At 44.0% G+C, this 16,458-nt stretch overlaps 1 protein-coding gene and 1 long non-coding RNA gene across 2 annotated transcripts; both read right to left on the bottom strand.

The window, feature by feature from the left end:
* Positions 1-1,975: 1,975 nt before the first annotated feature.
* Positions 1,976-8,409, bottom strand: LOC149346041 (uncharacterized). Its single transcript, XR_016292046.1, has 3 exons — positions 8,051-8,409; positions 7,064-7,244; positions 1,976-3,015 (listed from the first exon to the last, which is right to left on the bottom strand). It is a non-coding gene; the product is annotated as an uncharacterized LOC149346041 (long non-coding RNA).
* Positions 8,410-14,678: 6,269 nt separating this feature from the next.
* Positions 14,679-15,855, bottom strand: LOC149346040 (uncharacterized). The gene has a single exon (XM_089585336.1). The coding sequence runs from the start codon at positions 15,846-15,848 to the stop codon at positions 14,679-14,681; it is 1,170 nt and encodes a 389-aa protein (XP_089441462.1). The 5' UTR covers positions 15,849-15,855.
* Between the last annotated feature and the right edge of the window lie 603 nt (positions 15,856-16,458).

Raw genomic sequence — 16,458 nt, 5'->3', positions numbered from 1 at the left:
CTCCCGGCCATGCCCCAGCCCGTCCGACCTGAACCGACCTCGCCGCTCACCCCAGCCCCGTCCCCCGCCCGGACCACAAGACACGACGACCCAAGACCCGACCGACCCGAGACCCGACCGACCCGAGACCCCACCGACCCGAGACCCTACCGACCCAAGACCGAAGACCCACACGTGAAGACACCGCCCCCCTGCCCATTCCGTCCGGTGCGTCCAAGGACTTCGGCCGTCAGCTCCTGCCCTTACAAAAATTTTTAGTAACATTCTTTAGAAAGTCTTTCGACAATTGTTAATAGAACCTATCAACATTGAATAGAAAGTCTTTTAAACGCCTTTGTACATTGTAGTAACAACCTATCAACCGTCTTCCGACAATTGGCCACCGATATCCAAAAGACTCAAGTACATAGAAAGTCTTTATACTTCCTATCATCCCCTTATCGAGTTTGTATACACTTCCTACTGACCCCTTACCGACAATGTCTACCAACACCCTATTAACGGTCTTCCGACAATTGGCCACCGTTATCCAAAAGACTCAAGTACATAGAAAGTCTTTATACTTCCTATCATCCCCTTATCGAGTTTGTATACACTTCCTACTGACCCCTTACCGACAATGTCTACCAACACCCTATTGACGGTCTTCCGACAATTGGCCACCGTTATCCAAAAGACTAAAGTACATAGAAAGTCTTTACACTTCTTATCAACCACATACCGACAATGTCTACCAACGCCCTATCAACGGTCTTCCGACAATTGGCCACCGTTATTCAAAAGACTCAAGTACGAAGAAAGTATAATTCCTACATCAACTTTTGGAAAAGTGTATGTTAACTACACAGTACAACACTTTTACCAACATAGTTTTATCACTTCAAAATCATTTTGTGAACACTATCCTCCATGGAGTGCTTAAAGAATAATAGAAGCAAAATGCAAATTATTACATTTATTGTGCACAAGTGTACATACGCGCTACAACACATGCATGATGCATCAAAATATTTTATGGAGAACAATAGAGGAACAGAATATTGCCTTCGGCACGCTTCCCCTCAGTTCCCTCTGAGTAACAATGACTGACACAAAGCAATTGAAAAACATAACAGGTTTTAATTCACGATGTTTCGGCTGGAGGACCAGCCTTTTTCGAGTATAGTATAGCATTCGAAACAAAAGCTGTGCGCTTCAAATGCTGTAGTACACTTGAAAACGACTGGCCCTCCAACCAAAACATCGTCAATTAAATCCCGTTAGGTTTTTCTTACATATATACAAGGTGTTTCAGGGAAAACTAAGTAATTTTCAAAAAACAGGTATTTTGAAATGAATGTATGGCTTTTTCAGCATAGTATTACCAGTGTTGGCAGGCACCAGAAAACTTGTGAAGAGTCTTACGTAATAAGCTGGTTAGCTAATTTTTATTAATGAACCTTTTCACTATCACAAACTTTGTTAAAACATTAAGTTGGGCTAGTTGGTAACGGCTTGAAGGAATCATACTCTTAGCGGTAAGAACACACACAACACCAAGACACACACACACACAGGACACCCGCTAGACTTCAACTATCTTTACTGGACACTTGTACGACATAAATATGTATCACTGAGCACACGCAGGTGCCTCGTCATCGGCATCAGGTCTAACTACGCCCTCCCTTCTCCTCCAAGGCACACGGTTGCGCCGATAAACAATCGCTTTTTCTGCCAATGCCAGGGAGGGAGTGCTTACACACGTCACCCGCCTCTTGAATACGAAAGGCCTGGGAGCCGAGAAAAAAGAAAGAAAAATTATCGAAGTCTTTCGTATTCAAGAGGCGGGTGACATGTGTAAGCACTCCCTCCCTGGTGTTGGCAGAAAAAGAGATTGTTTATCGGCGCAACCGTATGCCTTGCAGGAGAGGGCAGGGCGTAGTTAGACCTGTTGCGGATGACGAGGCACCTGCGTGTGCTCAGTGATACATATTTATGTTGTACAAGTGTCCAGTAAAGATAGTTGAAGTCTAGCGGGTGTCCTGTGTGTGTGTGTGTCTTGGTGTTGTGTGTGTTTCTTACTGCTAAGAATATGATTCCTTCACTATCAGAGTTAGGCGTCTAGTTGCCATTAGAGATTTGTAGCAGTTACATGCACTGGAGGGGTTTCTTTCCCTGTGTGCTTTCAAAAGCGCATGTATTTTCGCACGATGCAGCCAAATTTTGTCGAGCCACAGCGGCGAAAGTAATCATGTTTTGTACATTCCAGAAACTGATATGGCTACTACGAACAACTGGCTAAAAGTCTCTAACTGCAACCAGTTGCAAACCTGTGTTAGTTAAAAAGTTAATTATCAGAAATTAGTTAACCAGCTTACTAAATTCACCTCACCGGCTTTCTGGTGTCTGCTAACACTGGTAATATTATGCAGCAAAAGCCATATTTTTGAAAACTACTTATTCTTCCCTGAAACACCTGGTGCATATAAATACTGCTCACTTTCCTGTACAACCCAGAAACGAAATAATTTCTTCTGTAACATGAAAGTTCCATGAGCCACATAACAAACCCGTGGAAAAAAACTGCATGCATACACACACATCTCTCCAAAACAGCTAAAAAATCCCACACAGTGAAACAATGCTTACACTGTCTTAAGACCAACATTAAAGGCTGCAAACACTAGCAAATTAAAAGTCAAACAAATGCCAAACATATGCTAAATGTCCCCATGGATGTAGATATTAAGCTATGAGCTGATTTTAATAAAAATGCATCAGCAAAGAAATGCTTAAGAGACTTTGTTGGTGCACTATCCTGACACTTGTCCTCAATATCAGGCAGCCTGCTTGTTGTTCATCATCATCATCAGCCTGACTATGCCCACTGCAGGGCAAAGGCCTCTCCCATGCCTCTCCAATTAACCCTGTCGTTACTTGTCTGCATCACCAGTGGAAGAGGTAGCGTCCTAGTGATGAGACGTGTGCACGAACAGGTAGCCTTCTCCATGGCAGAATGCAGCAGCAAGAGAACTGCACAAGAAAACATTCAAAGTATACAGTTATAGTAACTTCTAATAGAATCAAACACGGAGCAGCAACAATCAGTTAAATGTTCACTAAAATGCAGCACTCCGAGTGAGTTTGATAAGGCTGCTGAGTAATAGCATAAGCAGCAGTCACAAGACTAGAACTAAATTGAATGCGTCCTTGAACAAGAAAAAGCTATAACATGCTGTTGTGTTCAATTCTGCCCCCACATTCGAAGACTGAATGATATTCACAGGAACTGACATTAACGTGTTACACCTAATTAGGCAGGCTCGAGACAAGGCGGTAGGTGACTATAGGTTCTAGGAACAGTAGGGGAGAGTTATTAGTAGAGTTCGCAGATAGAAATAGTTTACGGATTATGAATACCTTCTTCCGCAAACGAGCAAACAGGAAGTGGACGTGGAAGAGCCCCAATGGTGAGACTAAACATGAAATAGACTTCATACTGTGTGCACACCCTGGCATCGTAGAGGATGTGGAGGTCCTCGGTAAGGTCCGTTGTAGCGACCACAGAATGGTAAGGTCTCGTGTTAGCTTAGATTTGAAGAGGGAACGGAGGAAACTGGTGAAGCGAAAGGCTATTAACGAGTTAGCATTAAGAGGGAAGGTAGAGGAATTCAGACTGTCGCTGCAAAACAGATTTTCCGCTTTAACTGAAGAAGACGACCGCAGTGTTGAAACAATGAATGATAATCTTACAGCTATCGTTACAGAGTGCGCCGCAGAAGTAGGTGGTAGGATGGTTCGACAGGATACCAGCAAGCTATCTCAGGAGACTAAAGATCTGATTAAGAAACGCCAAAGCATGAGGACTTCTAACTCCACAGACAGGATAGAACTAGCAGATCTATCGAAGTTAATAAATAAGCGCAAGGTAGCCGACATAAGAAAGTTTAACGTGGAGAAAATCGAGCATGCTCTAAGGAACGGAGGTAGCCTAAAATCAGTGAGGAGAAAACTGGGCATAGGTAAAAACCAGATGTATGCGCTAAAAGACAAACAGGGCAATGTCATCAGCAATATGGATAAGATAGTTGAATTAGCCGAAGAATTCTACACAAATCTATACAGTAGCGAATGTAATCATCAAGTTACTGAGGGAGGCAGTCGAGCACAGCAATGGGACATCCTGCCAGTAACGAAGGAGGAAGTAAAGAAAGCCTTAGGAGCAATGCAAAGAGGGAAAGCAGCTGGTGAGGATCAGGTAACAGCAGATTTGTTGAAGTATGGAGGAGAGATTGTGCTACAAAAACTAGCCACCCTGTATACGCAGTGCCTTGTGACCTCGAGAGTACCAGAAGCTTGGAAGAACGCTAACATTATCTTAATTCATAAGAAAGGAGACGTCACGGACTTGAAGAATTACAGACCAATCAGCTTATTGTCCGTTGCCTACAAGGTATTTACTAAGGTAATCGCCAATAGAGTCAGGAAAACCTTGGACTTTAGTCAACCAAATGATCAGGCAGGCTTTCGTAAAGGATACTCGACAATAGACCACATTCACACTACCAATCAGGTGATAGAAAAATGCGCGGAATATAACCAACCCCTATATATAGCCTTCATTGATTACGAGAAAGCATTTGACTCAGTGGAAACCTCAGCTGTCATGCAGGCATTGCGGAATCAGGGTGTGGAAGAGTGTTATGTGAAAATATTGGAAGATATTTATAACGATTGCACAGCTACTATAGTTCTCCATAAAGTCAGCAATAAAATTCCAATACGGAAAGGTGTCAGTCAGGGAGACATGATCTCGCCAATGCTCTTCAATGCCTGCTTACAGGAGGTATTCCGGGGACTGGAATGGGAACAGTTAGGGATAAGAGTTAATGGAGAATACCTGAGTAATTTGCGATTCGCTGATGACATTGCCTTGCTAAGCCACTCAGGACAAGAACTGCAAAGCATGATCAACCAGTTAGACAGGCAGAGCAGAACGGTGGGGCTAAGAATTAACATGCAGAAAACCAAAGTAATGTTCAACAGCCTAGCAAGGGAACAGCAGTTCGCAATTGGTAGCGAGGTGCTGGAAGTAGTAAGAGAATATGTCTACTTAGGGCAGGTAGTGACCGCAGATCCGGATCATGAGAGGAAAATAACTAGAAGAATAAGAATGGGGTGGAGCGCATATAGCAGATTCTCTCAGATCATGATTGGTAGCTTACCAATATCCCTGAAGAGAAAAGTATACAACAGCTGTATCCTACCGGTACTCACCTATGGGGCAGAAACGTGAAGGCTAACAAAGAGGGTTCCGCTTAAGTTAAGAACAACGCAGCGAGCTATGGAAAGGAAAATGATAGGTGTAACGTTAAGAGATCGGAAGAGGGCGGAGTGGGTGAGGGAACAAACGCGGGTTAATGACATCTTAGTTGAAATCAAGAAGAAGAAATGGGCTTGGGCAGGGCATGTAATGCGAAGGCAAGATAACCGCTGGTCATTAAGGGTAACGGAGTGGATTCCAAGAGAAAGCAAACGCAGCAGGGGACGGCAGAAAGTTAGGTGGTCGGATGAGATTAAGAAGTTTGCGGGGATACAGTGGCGGCAAGTGACAAAGGACAGGGTTAATTGGAGAGACATGGGAGAGGCCTTTGCCCTGCAGTGGGTGTAGTCAGGCTGATGATGATGATGACCAAATTAGGCTACCACGAAGAGATATTTAGCCATTCCAGTCATATGAAGATAACATGCAGGCCATAAAATATAAAAATTATTTTGTGTTTCTGATTTGTCTGCACAAAAATTCAGGCAGCTTTTGTTTTCAAAAGTGATGGCACAAAGACATTGCAATATAATGCACATGTTGCTGTAGATAATGTATCATTTGGAGCTATTGCAGGTGTTCGCGGAAAATGTATGAACAAAGAGTACAAAGGTGAGCAAGTTCGTCAGGGCAAGAGTGGCACACTCTAAAGCAAATGAATCAAAATATTAAGGCACACACTGCGTCAGATACAATACTTGTAAGTAAAGCTGCATAGAACTACAAGCGATAAAAGCCTCAGAAACGTGCCCCTAAGGGAGCAGCTGGACTGGTAGTTTTTTATTTGTCCCGCAGCACATCCCTCTAGTGCTGAGGCATGCTCATATCTGTTTAAGTTAAGAATACAAGGGAAACAAGCAAACAAGTGTTCCAAAGAAGATAAAAATGTGCACTTAGGTTGTTCTTTAGGAAATTACCTGTCACTAATTGCAGCAATAAATACCTCGAGAAAGAAAATAAGTTATTTACACAGCTTATTACAAACCTTGATGGCACGGGAGAAAGGCAACATCAAATGCATCGGTTCAAGTAAAGCCAGGGGTCTTGTTAAGGTCACAGCAATATTTGTTGACTTAGGCTCAGCTAGTGTAATGCAATCAGTAACTGAACGTCGGCATGAATAAAAAAAACAATGCACCAATACTCAATTCCAAATGCATTTCAACTGTACAGTGCAGTCAGTTGTGAAAGAAAACCTCAGCAATGCTCATGACATCGAATAAGCACCTTTCTTCTGTACAGCTAAAATATAAGCTTTGCAGGGTTTCATGTAATGCAAGGATAACCTGGTAAGGTATCAATTATTGATACTAGCAACAAATATGCTTCTAAAGCAGAGTGCTCCACTTGAACGCCAATATTCAATTATGCATTGCCCGTTAGGCCATGCCTATCACATCACTGGTTCACTTCAAACATGCCATACCTTGAAAGAGGTAGGTACTGCTGAAGTAAACCTATAAAATTTATTTGCTGCTTTTAGACTGCTGTATAAAGGTCATGAAGCAGATAATTGTTTTAATTTGGTCTATACAGTGGTCAAGATTTCCAAGCACGAGAGGCATGAGGGAAAAAACTATAGAAAGCATTTCACACTATAACACAATGCACTTGACTAGGGGAGTGCTTTCATGACGCCCGCAATATCTTTTCCCTTTCTCTTGGTCCTCTTTTAAAAGAAAAAAAAAACGAAAGAGAGAGGGAGCCTGGACCAGAAGATTTTTGGCAGGCTAAAAAAGACAAGGAAAATATACCCACTTGTCTACCTATCCTTTTACAAGTGGCACATGCTTGATATCCGGTGTCAATGGCTGATAGGCTGAACCAGCAGGTCTTGATGTCATTTGCCTCTGGTTGAGGTAGCATTGGCTCGATGACAGATGAAAGCTGGTGCAAAAGTAGCGTGATGATACCGGTGGAGCAGCTGTACAGGGCTTGACTGCGGGTGCATTTGAAGAAAGGCTGCATTAGAGCCATGCTTTCATAAACATCACAGAAGCCACATCCCATTAAAACCTCTAGCTGTTCAGTCCAATGTGTTCATGAGTGGAGGCTAATTATTAATTACCTATGCCTCCAATAGTTAGCAAAAAAATGGTTTACAAAGCTTGTCATACTTTTCTTAAAGCTATTATTCGCGAATCACGTTATACTTTTATCGCTTCAGACTGAAAATGGGGGAATGACATAAATGTAGTGAACGTAAAAAAATAAAATGACAACAAACCTTCCATTGTGCGATTACCTCAGCTGCACTGCAATGGAATGGTTCTGCTATTTTTAATCGTCGTTTCGTTGACCAGAACTATCAAGAAACACAGCACTTGATGTGACTGCGACGTAGAACGGGCAATGCTCCTTATCCAGTAAACACTCAGGCAGCAGAATCAAAAGACGCACGCCGCTACAAGCACTTTTCGTTATTATGGTCTCCTTTTCACGCGCTGCTCCTGTTCAGTCGGAATAACGAATCAAGCAGCACCCCATAGTTCTCGGCGTGCAACCAAATTCTATCACATAACTCCTGCGCCGAGGAGCTGACGCAAACAGCGTGAGGCGGCGGGTTAAAAGTTGCATAGTTGGCAAGCGAGCGTGTCAGAACACCTTCTCTCTGCAAACGATCGCGTGGTGCCCGCATTTTGCACCTCACTGCGAACAAGACGTGAAGACCAACCCAAATGCATTCGCAGCCCTCAATCATACCCCCGACACATCGCAGAAGTCATTTTCCAGTTCTGTACTTACATTTGTCAACGTTCACGGCAAGCCGTTTCTTCTATCGGGCATCGGGCGCCGGCCGCTCTCGGCGTGGTTGCGTGCAGTACGTCAGAGCAGTTTTTGAGCACTGCGTGCGCGTAAGAACGTCTTCCGCAGCACTGGAGCCATCTGTCACCTTCCGAGTTCAGTCACACTACCACAACACTAACGAGGCCGCACATTTAACACAAACAAACTGAAGAAACGCACCCACATCACAACCGTCGCACCCCGCCAACAAAGAGTCGTTTCAGCGTCCTAAAAAAGATAGTGTAGCGCGCGGCCAACATGAGACTCGCAATCCGCCGCCAGCGAACGGAAAGGTGGCGCTAATGTCGCCTAACTTTACACGCGTTAAAAAAAGAATTGATAAAGCCCTTTTTGCCATAAACTTGTTGCATTAAACGACAAAATATTTTGTTTCAATTACAAAGTCAGCAAATTGGAATGATTGCGGTGAAAAAATGCGACTACTCACAAGCATCTGTTTCTGGCGGCGCTGCGAACGAAAGCTTGGAAAACCGGGCAGCATGCCGGGCAGCTACAGGCGACGCATCTGGGGCCAGGAAAGCCGCAGCCGCTGCCGGCTGCACTGTCTGCCTAGTTCTAAGGCTATAACTCAGCTTCCCGTAACTGCGTCGCAGAATAAGGAATGATGATGATGTTGCCAAACGCTACTGGTTTCGGTTTTTATTTTCGCATATTGTGTGGCTTAGCGTACTCTACACAGCTTGGCTCATGCGATTTAGTGTACGTGTGTGTACCTAGGGAACACGAGCGTTCGCACGCCGCTCTAGCGCGACGCGCGAAACTTTCAAGGCTGCGCTGCAGCATCGCCTCTGTTTTGTGTGTGTTTATATCACGTCATTGGACACCTTGCACGCTCTTTGCTCGAGCGAGCCCCGCCGACAGTCGCGCTACCGTAGTCTTTTTGTGTGCTTCCTTGATTGCTTTTTGCCTCTGCCTTATGCGGTCCTCGGCTCGGCCTCACGTCCGCTGATGGCAGTAAGAAAAGGCGAAGACTGAACACATGCTTTCGCGCGTCTACTCCGTATGACTACGTTAAAACCCAACACTTTATTCCAGGATTCCTTAGTCATTGCATTACGGGAAGATAGAAAATACAGCTCTCACCACGTTTTCCCTCGCCACAGCTTCGTACCGTGTTTGCGTTGAAGGAGATGCAAGTGAAGATGCGGAAGAGGCACTGCGCCTGTGTTTTAGCGGTGCTCAAAGTGGGGGCTGCTCTCACCCTAGCTTTTTCCATACTGGAAGCTCCTCTGTGGCTCAGTATTACCGAAAAATGTAACAAGTCAAGAATGAGGGCTTATAGTGCTCCAATTGCCGTGCACCTTCCTCATGCAAAGCTCTTGTTACCGCAGTTGAGTACAGCGGGCCGCTGTTACCTGTTTTGTTTCTCTATACTTCTCTTTATAGTATCGGCCGCCGAACATGAATAAAAATTAATATTGCCTTGCCTGAAATTTCGCATGTACAGTCGCTGAGGAACGAAGCAACTTGAGTTCTCGAAGCTGTAAGCCTGCACACGTTACACAGAATTTACTCAGAGCGCGAAGCGGTTCGGCCCTTTTCGCGCGGGGTTTTTCAGTCCCGTGCGATCAGCCATTGCTGGTCGCTCGAGGAGGAGGGTAGTGCGAGGGTTTAAATTGGGCGCTCCCACGTGGAGTGGCATAGTGTACCGGGCACTTTTGCATGGCGGGCAGTGTGCAGGGAAAGTGTGCTTGCGGTGCAGGTTCAGGAAGCTGGTGATATAATTTGGGCGCCATTTGGGCTAGCGAGAACGTGTCATTCAATGAGTGTGGAAACACATCGGTGCAATGCTAAACTTGAATTTTTTTGTAGCTCGCAACAATAATCCCTCTGAAACCTCAGAGCGAAACGCTCTTAATGCTAGTGTGTTTTAGTACCGTCGTACGGTACATCACTGTTCAACTGCACGTTAAAATATGACCTATCAAGAATTACAACAATATCAACACCAGCGTGTTTCGAATTGGCAGAGTTGTTGTACAGCTCTGCTGAAATTCTTTGTTAGTTCTGCAGTGTTAAATCTGTTTAATGACTGCCTGAGTACAGAATTTAAGGACGAATACGCAGCAGAAAGCATTGTTTTCGTGTAGAATGAGCCATCAGCGAAACTGATTCGCTGTAACGAAGTCATCATTGCGCTTATGTAACACAATATGTCACTAGCTCTTATTTTTTCTTAAAGTTCTTTTAATTTCCTTGAAGTGCAAGGCAATAATACTTGAGTATTCTATGAATTCATTCACTTTGTACCAAAATTATTTCGTTTGCTGGTAACTTTTTTCGTAGACTTTATACAATCAAAAATTGTCACTAAATGTCTTCAATTCAAGGCACGTTTCTAAATTTCGGGATAAATGTTCTGTTATGAACTTTGCCCTTTTCCCTGCACTCGAAAATGCGAAAGCAGTAAATCTAGTATTGAGAAAATTGAACTGAAATTTCTAAAAATCCACAGCGTGCTCGGCTATGGGAATGTGATTGCAAATTTTTTTCGTCTTCAAGGTTAGTTAAGTTGCCGGTTTGAAGTTGTCGGCTACAGTACTTGATTATTTTTGGCTTTTATTTGTTTATTCGCATCACCAAAATGCTTTCTCGGTTCGTAGTATATTTCTATTGACAGCAGTATATAAGCAGTAAGAAAATTGTATGAACTTTCTATCAACAAATGTTGATAAAATATGCCCTAAGAAACTGTGACTGCAAATGTTTGTTTCGTGTTCAAGGTTGCTTTAGTTGCATTGACGTGTTAGGCTAGAGTACTTAATTAATTTAGGCAATTATTCTCATTATAAAACGTTCTGTCGGTGTCTATAGTATGTTTCTACTGACAGCAGTACATAGAAAGCAGTAAGGAAATTGTATGAACTTCCTATCAACGAATGTTAATAGAATATGCTTGGCTAAGGGAATGTGAGTGTAATGTTTGTTTCGTGTTCAAGGTTGTTTTCATAGCTTTGAAGTGTTCGCCTACAGTACACGATTTGAGGCATCTATTCGCATGACCAAAAATGTTTTGTCACTTTCTAGAGTATTTCTGCTCACAGCAGTCCGTAAAGAACATAAAGTATTAAAATGGAATATATCTTCTGTTTTAAAACTTTTCCCCTTATCCTGATTACATTCCAAACGCATTTGCTGCGAATAATGTTGGTCGCTTTTCGATATAGTGAAATTGTTGACTAGCTGCAACAGATTCCACCATGCAATCAGGTAAGATGTCGTCACGATTATGCGAACAAGATAGCGTTAATCACCTCGAACACCATGCAGTTTGTTCATTTACTTCTCTCAACGTGTCAAACTGCACCCAGATTTTCTAGTAACTTTCTATTGACAGGAGTAAATACAAAGAAGTAACAGTCTACCAACATTGTATTGACAAAGGTACATAGAATGTAAAAATTATTTTCTAGTAACTTTCTATTGACAGGAGTACATACAAAGAAGTAACTTCTATCAACGTTGTATGAACAATTGTTGATAGAATGTAAAAGTTACTACAAGGTTACTAGAGTCAATAGAATGTTAATACAAATTCTAAAGAAAGTTGATATCCATTTTTGTAAGGGCTGGCACCCTCCGGCCCGGATGCTTAGTGGACCGGGACTCATTCTCTCATCTTTCTCATCGTGGCGGCCAGCATCACTCATCACATCACATCACTTTATTTTCCTTAAAGACCCCTTGCGGGGTGTTACATAAGGGGTGGGTTTTTAGGAAGTACAGGTGTGCAATGCAGTCATGAATGTTCCAGGGCAGGTGATGGCAGCGATATCGTGGGAACGCCGTTCCAGTCAGCTGCTACTCGGCAAAAAAATGAATTAGAGAAAACAGTAGTACGGGCACGTGGGCGCAAAACTTGAAGAGGATGACTGATGCGATGGGATCTGCGCCGCGGGGGGGGGGGGGGCGCAGATGTAGGGTTCTTGTCTGAGTGGCGAATAAAAAAACTTGTGGAATAAGACGAGACTGGCAGAGCGACGGCGAGCAGAAAGATTAGATAGACCTGATTGCAATTTTAGAGATGATATGTTAACGTCGTATGAATACGAGGAATGAATGAATCTTGTGGCCCTGTTCTACACAGCTTCGAGGGCGTTTGTTAGATATGCTTGGTGAGGGTTCCAGATGGCCGATGCGAATTCTAGTTTAGTTCTGATGAGTGAAATGTATGCTTGTAGTCTTACATGTTGGGGGGCATCCCGCAGGTGACGTTTCAAGAAGCCAAGTGTTTTATTAGCTGATGATATCAGGTTAGTCACATGCAGACGCCAGGATAAATCATTAGAAATGGTGATACCTAAGTATTTGTACGACTGGACGAGGTCGACAGAGGAGTTAGAAATTGTATACTGGAAAATAAAAGGATTTCGGCGGCGGTGAAAAGACATATACTTACATTTGTTAGGGTTGAGTGTCCTCAGCCACTGCAAACACCAATTTTGCACATGGTTTAGGTCAGCCTGTAGGGATTCTTGGTCAGAAGGGTTAGTTACTGAACGATAAATAACGCAGTCATCAGCAAACAGACGGATATGACAAGATACATGCTGGGGTAGGTCGTTAATGTAAATAAGGAATAACAAAGGACCGAGGACGGAGCCCTGCGGGACGCCGGAGGTTACTGGAAGCGGGTGGGAGGGCTGATTATTAATGAAGACAGACTGAGAACGATGCGTGAGGAATTCTTTAATCCACGCGATGATGTTTGGATCTAGGTTCAGCTGAGAGAGTTTGAGAAGCAAGCGTTGATGAGGTACTTTGTCGAAAGCCTTAGCAAAGTCTAGGAATATGGCATCAGTTTGTAGGTTAGTGTCAAGGTTGGCGTGAATGTCATGAAGAAAAATAGCTAGTTGAGTTTCGCAGGAAAATCCTTTTCGAAATCCATGCTGGGACGGATGGAAGAAGTGATTGGAATCTAGGAATTGTATGATATGGCTGTAAATGACATGTTCCATTAATTTGCAGGGTACGCTTGTTAATGAAATAGGGCGATAATTAAGAGGTGAATCAGTAGTACCTGTTTTGTGGACGGGAACGACCTTCCCCACTTTCCAGTCGTCAGGTATGGTTCCTTCTGACAATGATTGCGTAAACAGTGCACAAAGAATACTGGAGCAAGCTAGTTTAGCGTTCTTTAAAATTTTTGAGTTTATATCATCTATGCCGGTAGCGGATGAGTTCTTTATTTTATCAATTATGCATGAAATTCCGCTACTGTTGAAAGTTATGGGCTCCATGGCTGTGGTAATAACAAGTGGTAATGTAGAACAGGGCAATTCGGATTCGTCAGTAAAAACGGACGAAAAAGCAGTGTTAAATGCGTTTGCACATTCGGTATCAGTCATTGTAACACTAGCATTGTTAGTGAGGGTGATAGTGCGTGTTTCTTTTGGGTTTATCACTTTCCAGAATTTTTTTGGGTTATCGACTATCATTTTTGGTAGGTCGACTTCGTAGAAGGAGCGCTTAGCTTTTACAATCGCGGCCAAGTACAAGTGTTCAACTTCATGGTATTTTACCCACGCATTTGGGCTCCCTTGTCGCTTCGCTGTACGAAATGCGCGTTTTTTCTTATTTTCGAGTCTTTTTAGTGTTTTGGTGAACCACGGCTTCTGATTACGCTTCCTAAAACTGCACGTCGGGATATATATATATTGGTTACTTCAGCTATTTTATGTTTGAAGAGTGTCCAGTTTTCATTTACACTTCTGCTATGAAAGGAGGTTTCAAACATTGACAAGAAGTTATTTAATTCATTGCTGATTGCTTCGTAGTTTCCCTTGTCGTAGAGCATAATAGTTTTCCGGGAAGGTTCTTTTAACATAGGTGTAAAGCTGAAAGTGGCATGAATTACTTTATGGTCGCTGATTTCGCGAAGGTACGTAAGGGATTCTAAGCTATCTGGATGAGTGGTCAGAATGAGGTCTAGAGTGTTAGCTGCTTCTCCTGCGACACGTGTTGGTTCAGATACTAATTGGGTCAAATTAAAATTAAGACAAACATCAAGGAATTCTCTCGACTCTTCCTGACTGACCATGGGCTGAAGTTGACTATTCCAGTCGATATTGGGGTAGTTGAAATCCCCAAATAGGAGGATATGTGCGTTGGGGTGCTTTGAAACCAGTTGATTCAGGATGTTGTGAAGCTTGCGAGGGAAGTCGGGACTACTTCGAGGTGGTCTATAGCACACCCCAATTAGAAGTGTCAGGGGTGAAGCACGGCACACGAGCCATAGTATTTCCATGTCCGAGCAGACATTAATGACGGAGCATGATAACTGTTCGTTGACGGCAATTACAACTCCCCCTCCGCGGGCTTCTTTACTATCGGCGCGAAAAAGACGAAAATTTGGCAATTCAAACAGGATCTCTGAGTCATTTATGTCGCTGTTCAACCACGTTTCGGTTAATACAAGTAGATCGCTGCCTGATGATGAAATAAGGTTTGACACGATACCGCGTTTCGGCAAGAAGCTGTGGATGTTAGTAAAGATAACCGATAGGGAAAAGTTGGCACGAGGAGTAGGTGGGGAATAATGCGGTGGCCGGCAGGGGTGAGTTGATTAAGATATTTCTTTAACAGTTTCAGAAGTTTCGTCAAAAATGTAACGCTTTGGGCCAATATGCAGCGTTTTAAACCGCAGGGAATAAGACACAGACTTTGCCTTAGCGAAAGCTATAAGCTGTTTTCGGCAATTCTGGACGCGGCGCGAAAAATCTTCACCTACGCTGTAGCCTGTATCTTTGAACTTTGGACCTTTGGAAAGAACTGATTCTTTTGTTTTGAAGGATGTAAATTTGACAATAATCGGGCGTTGCCGATCCTGAGAGTGTCTTCCGAGGCGGTGAGCACGTTCAATTTCGATTGGGCTTAACTGGATATCAAGGTATTGAGAGCAGTGGCGAGTTATTATTTCTTCCGATTGCGAATAGGTTTCAGAGGGGTTGGTATCAGGTAAACCATAGAAAATTAGGTTGTTTCGCCGGGAGCGGTTTTCAGCGTCTTCCAGGCGAGCCTCTAGCACACTAACTAGGCGAGTCGTTTCGGTCGTAGTGGTTTGGATTGCATCTAGGTCAGTGCGCATTGTAGACAGATTTCCGCAGTGAGTTTCTAAAGTGCTGAAACGGGTGGTGAAATCTGCCATTTTTTGGTCCATTGAGAGAAGTTGGCTCTTAAGCTCCTGCACTTCAGTTACTAATTTGGTCTGGCCAGAAGACATCTCTTTTAGTTCGTCAAGAATAATGTCTAGCTTGTCAGGACCGGGGTTGCTCTCAATATCGCCACACGACAGTAAGAAAGAATGAACAACGTGAAGGCACTCAACACTGATAACAAAGCAGCACTGAGGGCTCGGGAGCTGCACCAGAAAACAGTTACTCGTTTTCTTTGAAAAGAGACTGTAATGGCCACCAACCTGCATGGCGAAGACGAGCGGATTAGAGAACTGTGTTGTGGCACAGCCACCGAGCCCACAGAGTGCCGGTGATGGTCGCTGTTCATTTGTAGTTGACACGTTGAATGTAGTCGCTGACGATGGGGCCTTCCAATCGGGTCTGAGGATCCAGTTGTTTTGAGCAGATATTGCAGGAAAAGGGGCGTTTTTGGTTGCCTTGTTGATGGGACCTCCGTAAGCTGCGTCGTGCAGGGGCGCATGCTCGATCGCGCTCGACCAGGGAGCGCAAAACATGCCAGGGAACATGACGCAGACGATGAGGGGCGAGAGCACCTGCATGGCGAAGACGAGCGGATTAGAGAACTGTGTTGTGGCACAGCCACCGAGCCCACAGAGTGCCGGTGATGGTCGCTGTTCATTTGTAGTTGACACGTTGAATGTAGTCGCTTACGATGGGGCCTTCCAATCGGGTCTGAGGATCCAGTTGTTTTGAGCAGATATGCACCATCTTCTACATATTGTTCGATCCTTCACTCAAGACCATCGCCATTTCGCCGTCTGTTCGTCACCGATCGGGACGATCGCTCGGAGGCCCCGGGTAGTGTGACGAAGACGAAGCTGGCAGTGGCGCGGGACGGAGCGCTCGCTCTAGGCCAGCGGCCATTAAACCATCTCATAGCCATCGTTCACCACGCCTTATTCTTCGGCTGGCCGCCGCGTAACAATATTGAAGGAAGGTTTTCTGGAAGTGTGAAAAATCCATTACTTCTCGGATGGGGCCGGCTCCCCATATAAGAACAAAAAGGACTGTTTTAACTTTTGCTACTTCAAAAATGTTTCTGCCAAATTGACTGAGTGCAACTTTTCCGCAGCTTCTCATGGCAAAAGTGCTTGCGATGGAGCTGGCGGCACGATAAATCGCTTAGCATCAAGGGCAAGCCTACGAGGA

This window comes from Amblyomma mixtum, chromosome 4 (genome assembly GCF_055824585.1).
Source record: "Amblyomma mixtum isolate Tamu chromosome 4, ASM5582458v1, whole genome shotgun sequence".
Classification (NCBI taxonomy): domain Eukaryota; kingdom Metazoa; phylum Arthropoda; class Arachnida; order Ixodida; family Ixodidae; genus Amblyomma; species Amblyomma mixtum.
The sequence above is the reverse complement of the archived record's forward strand: the minus strand, read 5'-3'. Positions and strand labels throughout refer to the sequence as shown.